General features: G+C 42.0%; 1 protein-coding gene across 4 annotated transcripts in view; it reads left to right on the top strand.

The window, feature by feature from the left end:
• LTBP4 (latent transforming growth factor beta binding protein 4) overlaps window positions 1–13,691 on the top strand; it is a 1,245,426-nt gene that overhangs the window by 1,222,584 nt on the left and 9,151 nt on the right. For all 4 annotated transcript variants that reach the window (XM_085625396.1, XM_085625398.1, XM_085625397.1 and 1 more), the window contains 3 exons: window positions 1,056–1,199; window positions 3,354–3,506; window positions 5,222–5,752. In XM_085625396.1, coding sequence (XP_085481522.1) covers window positions 1,056–1,199; window positions 3,354–3,506; window positions 5,222–5,752 — 828 coding nt within the window. The remainder of the gene's footprint in view (window positions 1–1,055; window positions 1,200–3,353; window positions 3,507–5,221; window positions 5,753–13,691) is intronic.

The following is a 13,691-nucleotide window of genomic DNA, read 5'->3' on the forward strand; positions in this document are numbered from 1 at the left end:
GCTCCAGTATGTTCGGCAGACACTCAATCAGATTGGTCTTGCTCACCTCTGGGATAATCCTGAGGACTCAATTTTAGGCATCACCAAGAAATCTCTTGCCATAACATTTAAAGATTACTTTTTACTGAAAACTTATAGCTCGGCTAAACCATCAAGTCTGACTGATGCTTTCCTTGACGGCAAATGTTTTTATGCCTTTGTGCCTGATCTTGACGTCATACAGCCTATCTTAGCAAAGAAGCTATATTTACAGTTCAGATATGGCACCCTGCCCCTATATTCATTTACTGATCGATGGGTGAGTGGGACACAGCATGTGTGCCCGGGCTGCTCAACCGAATTGGAAACCATGACTCATGTCGTGCTTTTTTGTCCTGCGTATGATGGCATTCGGAAAAAATGGATTATACAGTTATGTTTAAATTTGGGCCTTAGGAGCTATCTTGATTTCTTTAGGATTTTGAGAAGCGACACAAACCCACTTATTGTGGTCTCAGTTTCAAAGTTCCTGTTTGCAATGTGGCTAATCCGTAGGAAATTACTAGCAAGAATTATCCACTGATATATTAGTATCATTATGGCTAGATTTTCGTTAAACCACCTTGATTACTGATTCACCATTCATTGTTTCTCTGTATTTTTTAAATTCCTAATTAATTGGAAATTATATTTATATGAAAATTGTGATTTTATGATTGTGCTTTTATGATTTTATCGAATCGCAATAAAGCTTTCTTGATGATGATGATGATAGATTTTATTTAAATCGCTACAGGAATCAGGATGGTTGCTATAGAGCTTGCACAATCAATTAAGAACAATGTCCTGGTACAATATCCAGGAAATTACATATTAGGAAAGGTCAGTGAGCATGCCAATAGGATTGCCTGCTTTTAGAAGAAGCAAGAGAATTTGTGGGAGAAAGTGGTATTGTAAAATAAAATGGAAGACATAATGGTGGGCTCAATACAGATTTGAGGGCATTGTTGGAAAAATAAGTGGTTCTGTCTATTATGTATACATGACAACATACCAATTTTCTCTTTGTTTCTCAGATAATGACGAGTGTCTCGACGAAGAAGCCTGCGTGGGTGGCGACTGTGTGAACACGATTGGCTCTTATTACTGCAGATGTGAGCCACCACTCATCCTCGATGGGTCAGAAAGGAGGTGTGTAACTAACAACAGCCAAACCCAAGGTAAGGTGTAGAGACTTTACACAAGCATCAGACTTTGCTTCATGTTTCCCTACAAGTTATTCAGTTGTAACACTTGTTGTACTCTGGTTTGCTAATCTATTACAGCCACGGAGAACCAATACATTTTTAAGCCAGGCACATTAGTTGCATAGGAAGCTCGATGAAAAATGTCTTTGTCCTAGGAATTAATTTAATTGATGACAGAATATAAATGGATGTCCTGCCCGCCAACCTTGCAATTATCCCATCTCATTCAAAGGTGGAGGAACTCCAGGGTTTCCATTGGTGGATAATCAGCTTTCTAAATCAGTGGAAACCATTGAACAAAAGGACTGTCCAGCACTAGGTGACCAGGTCACTGACTGTGAGCGCCCCAGCCCTATTCAGGGTGGGTTGAGGATCCTGCAGGAAGCTCGATCACTGAATTAAAACTCTCAACGCATTGGCACCATTGTAATTTTGTTCTTCTAAATTAAACACTGGCTTCGGAAAAACAAAATGTATGCTGTGTAGAGCCAGGCAAACACTGTTCGGCTTACTTGTGTGCCTTAAGTGCAACTTTTGCACCAGTGGTAGTATTAAAAGGCAGAGAGACCCTTGTAAGACAAGTAAGGATCTCATAGTAGAGTAGGTTCTCCTCCGCCAGTGGAGCAGAGACCAAAGCCATTGACCCATGTGCATGAGCAGTATCTCTTTCACTCTCATCAAGATCACTTGAATGCATCTCCTTTATTTTCATTGTAATCACTTAACCATGGTATTACTGGCCCGTGGAACTCTGATGGAACCTCATTCAGAATATTACTCTGCCAATATACCTGAACTGGAGATCTTAAGCAATACTAGTCCTTCTGCACTTTATTTCATGCTTTTAGTAATAGTCTGAGGGGTCCAGGAATGGACTGGGATAGCTCATCATGCAATCAAATGCAAGCCCCTCCCCTTGTTATCACTGGTTTGATAGCTCTTATGTGTTCTCTAATTTCCAAATGCATGCTCTTCAGTGGAGTTTACTGACATGTAATCAATGCTGTTATACAATCCGTTCTTCTGCTCACAAACACAGCATATTCCTGAAGCCTACATACACTTCCAGCCTGTATTCTCCTCTTCAGAGAGAATTCCATGTCACTCACAGCTGTGATGGCAGATCACTCATTCTTAATCCATATCTCTTCACTGTCTCTGTCTACTCTCTGACACAACTGCTATGAATCACTTTGAAATATTAAAATACTGTCTGAATCTCACACAGGGGGGCTTCAGTTGCATGAACAATCTAGTTATCTAACTCTAGCTGGTGTTGGACAGTGAGAACTCTGAATACCTCTTACTTCAGAGAAGCCATCTTTCTAACACTTTGAGCTATTTTTTACTTCCATACCAGTCTAAGAAATGTTATATACGTAGAAATTTTTGAATGAAATCTTTCAAAGGAAGCTGTCTTAAGTATGGTATAAAAATTTAAAATCTTCTAACCAAATCTAAATTGGTGTTTTTAAAGCGAATTTCAAATTCTTAATATTTCCTGCATACCTTAAACAATGCTTTCTTACGTCTTGAATTTTGATATGTGTTTGTTATATAACTAAGCAAAGGACAATTTTGGGTTGAGGTTCTAAAGCAAAACTTATACTTTCCCTGATTTCTTTTCAAAAGAAGGCAATTTTATAACAAGACTAGAATGTAGCAGGCAGGGTGTTGCACCTTTACCGATGTGGCAATCCAAATTTTGTTAGGAAATAGATGTGTGACTAGTAATTAACACATTTTCTTTCCCCGCAACACTAAACCTCTACATATAGCATTCACCCTATCTTTTTCTCAACCCACTCCTACTCTTTTGTCACTTTTTATTTTAATTACATTTTCCTTTTGTAGAACATCTAGGTGTACTTCACTGGATTAGGATGGCAAAGATATTCCAGAAATTTCACTTACAATATATTTTAACTGTTACTCTCTTTATGTAGATTGATAATCTTCTTTTGATGGTATTTAGGGAAAGTATTGCTTGATCAAAAGTTTAACAAAACTTAATCACAACATTTTAATTAACATTGACTAGTCTCTGAAATCAGCTTGAGTGCCAGAAAAATGGAAGATTGGTAGAATGATATGATTCCTACACTAACAGTATTTCATGTCCCCTAGATGACAGCCTGGCCTATTGCTGGCAATCAGTTGGTCCAGATTTAGTTTGCTCGCGCCCCCTGTTGGACAGGCAGACCACCTACACCGAGTGTTGCTGTCTCTATGGCGAAGCTTGGGGGATGAGCTGTGCCCTTTGTCCGACTCGAGATTCAGGTAAGGTTACTGCGGGGGGGGGGACGCAGCTGGGGAGTGGGAAAGATGGACGCAACCGTTTATAGTGCCATTTAAAGGGTGTAGATAAGGAGGGAGGGAGGGAGGTCAAAGAAAAAAGACTTGAGTGACGAGAATGGCTGATGCATAATAGTTTATCAAAGAGCACAATAATAACAATGCAGCAAAATATCCGACCCTAATAATCAGTCATATACATGTTAGTCTCATCCATGTATCATGGTGTGTTCTTGGCATGTGGTTTCCCCTATATCTCACAGACGCACAAGAAGTCGCCTAGTTTACCTATGACAGTTGTTCTTTCATTATAGACAAGACACACTTCTCATTTGATTTTCAGTTCTTTTGAATGTTTATTTCCAAATAATTTGTGTTAGAATAAAGATCAAAGTTTCTGTCCTTCCTGCCCTTCTTAAGGGTCACTGAGTAACACCTGGTCTATGGATACTGGCCAGGTTTCATCCTGAGCAACAAAACAGATCAGAGAGGATCCAGATCTGTTAAATGAAAAGGCTTGACCAAAGGGTCAGCAGTGTTTGGGTGAACCCTGCTAGTTTTTATTCATTCAATTTGTGGTTGTTTATTGATTTCATTTTAGAGATGAGGTTATGCACTATTTACACTAAGTGAGAGCTATAAAGTCATTTTAAAGATATTTCACTTACGAAGGCAAATGGTAATTTTGAAGGTCTTTTGTAGCAAATGCGTACTAGTATTGTTAACCTCTTCAGTGCCCATGACGAGATAGTCTCGTCATGGAGCACGGTCGCGCTGTGCCCATGACGAGACTATCTCGTCATGAACCCCACCCACTAATAAAACCCCCGGCACAGGAGGGGGAAAGGGCGTGGCACAGAAGGGGTTAAGCAAATTTGGTGCGTCTTTCAAAGATGGCAAAATAAAAATATCACTTAAAATCTCAAATGTTACTTGAGTTTGACGTAGTGAAGGTTTGGCTATAAATGGTTTGTTTTAGAAATCTTTAAAATTGTTCTTCTTTTAAACATTGGTTTGGTCTGATGAAATATTACATTTGCATTTAGCTTCAAATACACTTCTAGTGATGCAAGAAACAGAATGCAGAGTCTCTGCTTGTCCCCGTCACCCTGGAAGGTTCATGAGTATTCTCAAAGGAGTTAAATTCTCCAGTTGTGGGCATCACTCACTCACTCACTCACCCACTTACTCACTCACCCACTCACTCACTCACCCACCCACCCTTGGAAACGGTAAGGTGCAGGAGAAATGGTTTTAGATATCAAGTCTTTAAGATAGGTCTGTCATAATATTGTAATAAAATATTGATGACCAGAATAATGACAGTGTAAGTGTATATAGGTATTTATAGGTTTACTGTACTGAAGTCTACATAGTGGTACCTTGATGATGTGTATATCTTCAAGATACGTAGATGTGGAGTTAAGAATAGTACACCTATACTTACCTGTTTAAACTCGCCTTCTCAATATTTTGGTCATTGATATTTGTGCTATGATTTTATGGAAAAATGATATTATATATTACTGGCATTATATTGATCACTCAATACTGTTTTTTGACCTACAGATCAACCCTAATCAAAAACAGAGCAAACTAATAGCTCCCATTATAGTAACTGCAGTCTTTTTGGACTTATCACTTTTCATGAAAATACCTTTGCATCAGTCATTAACAGAGTGTTTTTCATGAATTCACAGATGATTTTGAAGGCTTGTGCAACTATCTGAGGCCGCCAGCTTATGGACCTTCAGGGCCAAGTGACCCATACGAGTTTGCTGAATATGGTCCACCTTACAATGTGCCTTATGGGCCAGATCCATATGCGATCTCCCCTCCACAGAGGCCACGAGATGGCGTCAGACCAGGATATGAATCTTATCCACTGGGTGGCGATGATAGCTATGGATCAAGGTCTGGCACATCCTATGGCCGTAGGGATTCTCTGTACAGCCGCCCATCCTACGAAGCCTCAGACTTTGATTCCGACTTGTCTTATGCGGAGCCCAGTGAGGAGACTGGGCGAGTGCCTTACAGGAGGCCGGACTCTGGATATGATACAAGCAGCCTGAACTTTGGCACACGTTACCGGCCAAGGAGTCCATCGAGTGAGCCCGGGTTTGGTTCAGAAGAGACCCGTTCCTCTCAGCCGTGGCGCTATCGGACTAGAGATACTGGATCCTTTTCCGCATTCCCAGACCAACCAAGAAGCTTAAGTGATACATATGAAGGTAAGTGGGTGTCTTTGGTGAGTTTAGATGGTGTGAAAAATACCTTCCCTCAGGCCTTAGCTCCAGGAAATCAAGGCTTAAGCTCTACGTGTGTAGCACAGTTACGATTTAATATATATTATTTGGTTATTTCCGTGTTTCATAACACACCTGCATGACACTGTATGGCCAGTAAGCAATCATAGGGTCAGGAAAAGTACCTTCATCCTACTTAATATTATATAACCCATTTGTTTATTGGAGCTTTGTCACAATATTGAGTCACAAAATATCGTTCTGCTAAAATATTTTGACCAAAACTTTGATTACCATTATATTGTTAAGTGCATAAAGGTAAGTATACTTGTACTATTCTTTACTCCACATTTACAGATTGTAAAGATATATATTTTCAAGAAGCATGTATGATATCTTAGGTATATAGTAAATCTATACTATACTATCTGTATATACTTATCTTGATGATACTACGGTACTCTATATTTTGGTGACAGTATTCTTGCAGGATGATATTTGAACGTCGACATTGTGAGGAATACCGCTGGGTGGATATAGTCTGGTACAGCATGCTGAAGACCAGGCCTGTGCTTCCAGGGTTTGGGAGGACGTCTCAATAAAGGCTACCTTAGCCTCTGTTAAAGAACAAATAAATATATATATATATTTTTGTTACTGACAATCACAGTCCTGAATTTCGGTAGCACCAGTATTACGTTTAGACATTGGAACTGAAGGTGACTGGTTGCACTAAATCACTGATGCTTTTGTTGAGATCTCAGAGGAAATTTGTCCCAGAGTATGGAATTCTCTTTTATGTATTCATGTATTTATTAGGTGTTTGTAAAATATGCCACTTTTTGTCCCGATAGCACCTTGACAAAGAAAAGGAAATGAAATACAGCGGCTCATATCTGATCCAGAGCAATTAGAAACACAGTCAATGGCCAATCACATTATGAGTAGATGTGAGGGCCTGCATTGTTCGATCACAATCAAATATTAACTTTTTAGTCAAATACCTATATCCACTGTTCTGCTTTCTGCCAGGTTACCCGGTCCATCAGAATTCTAAATTGTGCAGTGGCGGCTGCCCCGGGGAAGCACCAGTGGGGGATGAGGGGAGAAAAGGGGAAGGAGGGCAGGTTTAAAAAAATAATTCACTTACCTGCCGGCCGGCCAGCTGGCTGCCGCCTCTCCTCCACTCTCTCCGTCCTCTATCTGGCTTCTCCTGTGCAAGCAAGAATCACCCAGGCTCCCCCTGGCCAATAACTAAGCACTGTGGTTCGGAGCTCAGCCACGGATTTGGAGCATTGGCATGTTCTCCACCCTGGCTGTAATGCAGCCTGGGTGGAGAACATGCTAAGTGCGCATGAGTGTTTGGCCGGCCCAAGACGGCCGGACAATCATTCATGCGCACTTAGGAAGTGCAAACCACTCCTCCCCTGCTCTGTCAGCATGGCAGATCCGCCCCGCCCTGCTAAAACGCCGCAGAATGAACAAATAAAATGATAATAACATCCAGGTATTATCATTTTATTTTTCCTTTTTTATACTGCAAAAAGCAGTGGGGTGATGCTCCTCTGCCTTAGTAGAGGAGCCGACACCGAAATTGTGTGTGTTTCACCCGATTAATTCTATTGCTGAGACGATTTGAAATCTCAATGTGAAACACTGCATAAAAACTTTCAGGTATGAGTGGAGAAACACTGCTTCCTGCTTGTTATTACCCCAAAATCCCTGTTATATCCGCATCCCCAGAATTAGCGGGAACTCCGACAACTGTAACTCCTGGTGTGTAGAAATCACAGAGATTACTCCTGGCCATTCCTAATGAGGGAGTATATTGTCAAAGCAAGTGAATATATATTTTTAAGGTACGCAGATGTGGAGTTAGAACTAGTAAATCTGCACTTACATCCATATTCTTACCTGGATGATATAGTGGTAGTCAATATTCTGGAGTCAATATTTTTTAGTTTAATTTTCAGACATTTCAGCCCTTGTAAACTCCACTGTGTTGTCATTTCAAGGGTTATCAATGAATTCGAAAAGGGGTGGGAGGAAGCAAGATGGCGGCTGTGTAAACGGCCGGTGCAGTGTGGCGGTGAAGGCTGAGAGCAGAATGATTAGATCGAGGGACGCTTAAGCACGCATGGAAGGGTGATGGCATGCGAATCCCCTTCGATTTCGTTTTCTGAAAGCAGAGGATGTTGCTGATAGTCTTAGCTACGACAGAAGTACGAAATACCTTTTGCCGGCTGGTAGAGGCTGAGGTGTTGTGCACAGCGTCCTCGGTTTGGTGGAAGCCCCGCGGACGAACGGGGAGGCGGAGCTTAGCAAGAACAGTGCAAACCCGGAGGAGACGGAGCGGAATTGAGCGGAACGGAGCGGAGAAGACCGATGAGAGTAGAATGGCTCCGAAAATTGTGCCCGGGTTGAAAACAACGTCTCAAAGGAAGAAGGCGCCTACTGAGGCCGAAGCAGACGGGCTCTCAACGGAGAGGGGAAGAAAAGGCACGATGAAAACTCGCCAGGCTCCCACTTCAATTGCGGACATTTTCCCAATAGCCGGTAAGGAGAAGGAGAAGGCGGGGGAAGCAGAGGCCACGGCACTTACGGCACTTACGGCTGAGCTGACCGGGGGTAATACGACCATACTGAAGGATAGCGGACCAACGGGGTGGTCGAAAGTTGACTCTAGTAAGGAGCCAGTAATAAGTCAGGAGGGCGACGGTATGCCTGCTGAAATGTACCCCCAGTCCAAGACAGCAGAGACAGCAGAGAAAGCGTCTTTAAAAACTGTCTCTCAGGTAGAGGCAGAGGCAGTAGCGGATCAGTTGCCTCAGAACTCAATGAGGTTAGATTTAACCAAACCGAGGTTGGAAGCCAATACGGACAATACAGCTGACATTATGGCTGACAGTGGGGAGATACTAACTACACAATTAGAGGACGCCCCTGATATGGGTTTTCTTGGAATCGAGTTGGACTCTGAAATGGGAGGCCCTTGCATTGAAAAGGAGAAAGCTTCAAGTGAATGTTTCTTTTCGACTTCGGAGGGGGCCGGTTGGTCAGAAGAGGGCGAAGATAGCTCTGACCCAGAGTTTGAAGATGGCTCAGATAGCAATTTGGAAATGGATGCCCCAGTAACGGCAACCAGACCTCCTCTGGATATAAGGCATAAAACTCAGAGCCGCAGGGACATCAGCCTTAATCAACCTTCTACTCTACCTCAGGAAGATCCCGGCGCCAATCATACCAATCTCTCGTTGTTGGAGACGATTCATAAAGAAATTATCGCACATAGAGAGGAGACACGCCAGGATAATCGCAAGGCCCAGGCAGCAATGAGGAAGATGCAGGGCGTTGTGAGGAAATTATCTAAGTCTTGTGCTAACACCGGGGATAGAGTTTCAAACCTGGAAGAGAGAATAGTATCAATGGAGGCCGAAGCAGCTGATTCGGTCTCGAAGGTTAATGCTCAATGTGCCCAGGTTGTTGACCTCCAGTGGAAAACAGAACAGTTGGAAAATAGGCTCCGTCAAAGCAATCTGAGGGTCCTGGGGGTTCCGGAGGGGGTGGAGGGTCTTGATATAAAGGCCTATATCATCAAGCTCTTTGAGCAGGCTTTTCCAGAACTCTCCAGTTGGAACTGGGTTACCGAGATTCAGCGTGTCCATCGTACACCTTTTAAAGTACGCAAAAATATTAGAGGGGGTGACAAACCCAGAGCGATACTGGTGTACTTTGGAAATTATATTCTGAGACAGTCTATTGCCGAAAAAGCAAGACCGGACGCAAGAAGATCCGGCGAAGGTATTTCGTTCTTTGTTCGCCCGGATTATTGTCATTCGACAGTTGAGCGAAGATGGAGATTAAGGGAGCTGATTAAGCCTTTTCAAGATAAGAAAATGCAAGCCTTTCTGATTAACCCGGCACAGCTTAAGGTGCTATCGGAGGGTAAAACTCTATTCTTTAGCTCTGAAATCAAAGCTAAGGAGTATTTGGACTCTATCAATTATACCGGGAAATAGACTTCAACTATTTGTCGGGTTAAGGAGTCAAAAAAAAAAAAAAAAAAAAAGTGAATGTCATGTAATATGGCTTAAATGTTCTATACTATACTGTCTATCACCTTTTCTGCACATGCGGCATATGTTTTTTGTAGGTTGTTGATCTTAGAGGCTAATTAGTAATGATTTACTTTTCTGTCCTTCACCGCATGCACCGTAGATCATCACGTGCACAGACAAGGTCTGAGCGCTTCACAGCTAGGGGTAGGTCAGGGTTGGGTGGTGGGGGTGGGTGGATGTCAGGGTTTGGAGGGGGTGGTGGGTGGCTGGGGGGGGGTCTGAAAACAGGAAAAAGGAGAAAGAGTTGCAGTTGGGTATATAATAGGTTTGACTATCAGTGCAGATGCTTTGTTAGTAGGGAACAGTTAAGGCTCTATGTTGTGCTTGTTTCCCTAGTTTTTCAAATAGATTCACAGGATGACGAATATTAGGATTTGTACTATAAATATTGGTGGGCTGAATGATCACAGGAAGCGTCAAAACCTAGCTCACTTTGTGAAATTTAATAAAATTGATGTGTTATGTCTCCAAGAAACACACCTTCCATGGGCTAAAAGGAATTTGATGCATATGAATGGTTATGAATTAGGGGTCTGTTCATCACAATCCTCGTCAAATAGGGGAGTAGCAGTTTTGTTAAGATCCTCTTTGGGAGGAGTGGGACGGACTAAAGCCGACAGTAATGGGAGATGGGTTTTAGTCGAGTTGGAAAAAGGCTTTTCATTATGCGTAGTGTATGGGCCTAATAATGATGATCCAGAGATGTTCGATTTTTTGGAAGTAGAGCTAGCCACCTGGGTAACCCCTATAATTCTTTGTGGTGACCTAAATATCACAGCTGACTGGGATTCGAATATAGTCTACTCTGGACGAAAACCCAGGATTTTTAGGGCTCTGTCATCTCTCATAAGATCACATGGTCTGTCAGATGTATGGCGGATGAGGGAGCCTAAAGATCCAGGATATACGTATTTTTCAAATCCTCACCAGAAATATACTAAGTTGGATTATTTTTTTGTATCTGATTCAGAAAGAAATAGAGTTACAATATCTAAATTACCAAAGCTACTATCGGACCATAACCCTTTGGTGTTAGTATACGAAGTGGAGAGATCAGAAGGAGTCCCTACCAGGTGGACTTTTGAAAGGAAACTTCTACAAGATAAAAGATTTGTAGATCATATAAGGAAATGGGCTGGAGAATTTTTCTCTGCTAACAGATTTAGCGCCTCACGAAATACGGTGTGGGAGGCATTCAAGGCGGCCTTAAGAGGCGAATTAATAAGCTGTGCTGCAAGATTGAGAAGAGAAGATCGGAGTGAGGTCGAAAGGTTAATAAGAGAATTAGCAGGAGCCGAGGAACAACATACCTCTGATATAACACAAGGCAGAGAGACCAATGAGAGCCAAAGGAAATTGTTAGTAGTAAGAGCTGATCTGCAGAGGTTGGTAACACTTAGGGCAGTAAGTGCATATCAAACTGTGAGGCTTCAACGGTATGAAACTGGCGAGCAGGCCGGCAGAATTTTGGCATTACAAATTAAGCAAGAAAGAGTTAGAAATAATATCATCAAAATTGAAGATAATGGGATGGAATTCACTGAAGCGAAGGATATTCTTCAGGTCTTTCAGAACTTTTATCAAGTCCTATATACTGAAGAAAAACCAGTTGCTCAACGAGCTCAAGAGTATGTCGATAACGGTCCTAGGCTTGGTAATGCTGCCAGAGAAGAGTTGGAACAGGATATTAATGAGAATGAGGTAGCAACAGCTCTGCAGGAACTACCCATTGGTAAGGCTTCGGGCCCTGACGGGATCCCACTGGAGATCTATAAATGCTTGGCGGCAGAGATTATTCCACTTTTACTTGACTTATTTAATGGTGTGGTATCGACAGGGGTGGTTCCTGACTCATGGAGGGAAACGAATATAGTGGTTTTCCACAAAAAGGGTAAACCCAGGGAGAAACCGGGCTCATATCGCCCTATATCTTTAATCAACGCAGACACTAAACTATATTCAAAAATTTTGGCAAAGAGGTTGGGCAGGGTCATAGGTTGCCTGGTCTCCCCGTGGCAACATGGGTTTGTACCAGGGCGTGGTACCACGGATCATATTAGGAGGGCAATTACTTTGTTTGATGCTCAGTCTGTTGGGGGAGATGAGATGGCCATGATCCTGCTCGATGCAGAGAAGGCCTTCGACCGGGTGGTCTGGAATTTTCTCTGGGGGATCTTAGCAGGAAGAGGTTTTGGAGAGAAAGCTATAAGGGCACTCAAGGCAATGTATGTTAACCCAGTCGCTCGAGTCGTGGTTATGGGTCTGAGTTCTGATACTATAACAATAAGTCGTGGTACGCGGCAAGGTTGCCCATGTTCCCCAATTCTCTTTGCTTTATACATAGATCCGCTTATTCAAAGGATATTAGGCTGTCCAAGAATTAGACCTGTGATACGGGAGGGGCACGAAACGAAGATCCTGGCGTATGCTGATGACCTGGCCATCATCACGATTGATCCGCACCAGGCATTCCCTGAGCTGATACGAATGGCAAAGGATTTTGGTGAATACTCAGGCTATCTATTAAATGAATCTAAAACGCAAATAATATGCTCCAAAAATATTACAAGAACAGATGCAAGATTTGTAGAATCGGCTGTATATCTAGGGGTTAGAATTAATGCCTCAATAGCTAAGATTATCGATGAGAATTTTGGTCCACTAAGTCAATCTATAGAAAAAGACTTAAAAAGAATTGATGCTTTACATCTCTCGTTGATAGGAAGGGTTAATGTCTTGAAAATGACAATGTTCCCCAAAGTTCTTTATTTATTTCGAGCTATACCCCTCTTTATAGAAGAAAAAATAATTAAAGGCCTGGAATCTATTTTTATAAAATTTGTATGGCAGTACGGAAGAGTCAGGCGCTCTACTAACCTTTTATCTCTTCCTAGGGATAGGGGCGGCTTGGTATTACCGAATTTGAGGCTGTACCATTGGTCTTGTTTATTGATTCATATGTCTATTCTTTTTCGGACAGAGTCACAAACCACTCAGGAATTTCATGGCAGCCAGACTCTTCCCACAATATATGAGCTATTAGTCGGGAGAAAAGCTATCGGTCTTTTAATGCGGGAAATTGACCGTAGATATTATAGGAAGGCACGATTTAAGGTATTGGGAGGTGTTTGGGGGGTTTGGAGAGCCATCTCAAAGTTTTGCCGAATCCCAAAGATACATCGTTATGTACATTTACATAATTCTAGACTATTCCCGCAGATGGTAGCAGACAGGAATCTGCAAGATTGGGAAGAATTAGGAGTTAAGACGCTGGGAGACATAACGAGGGGAGATCAGATTCTTGGATTTGTGGCGCTACAAAATAGATTTGGTATTTCTTTAAGTCACTGGCTACTGTATAATAAAGTCATTAGCTGGTTGAAGGCTGTAAGACCAAGGACCTTAATATCAGCTGAACTCCCTATTATCGACCAGCTGGTTAAAGGGAGTGAGAAGATCAGGGTATGCTATAATTTAATATGTGGGGAAATACAGGATGATTTAGAAAAAACAGAAGCAGCTCTGGCTTTAAAATTGGGAAATTCCGACATAGATCTAGACCTAGCCCTCCTATTAAATAAGAAAATATTCCGATCAACCAATTTGAGGGCACAGCACTATAAAACGTTGTTTAATTTATATTACACACCTGCAAAGTTATTTGCTTGGGGTATAAGGGAGGATGATATGTGTCCCAGATGTAAGCGAGGCGAGGCAGACCAACTTCATATGTTTTTTGAATGTGAGTCTCTGCTAGGAATACGGAGGGAGATCGAAAAATTTTGGGAGATGTTGTTAGGGAAAAA

The sequence above is a fragment of the Triturus cristatus genome, chromosome 9 (assembly GCF_964204655.1).
Source record: "Triturus cristatus chromosome 9, aTriCri1.1, whole genome shotgun sequence".
Classification (NCBI taxonomy): domain Eukaryota; kingdom Metazoa; phylum Chordata; class Amphibia; order Caudata; family Salamandridae; genus Triturus; species Triturus cristatus.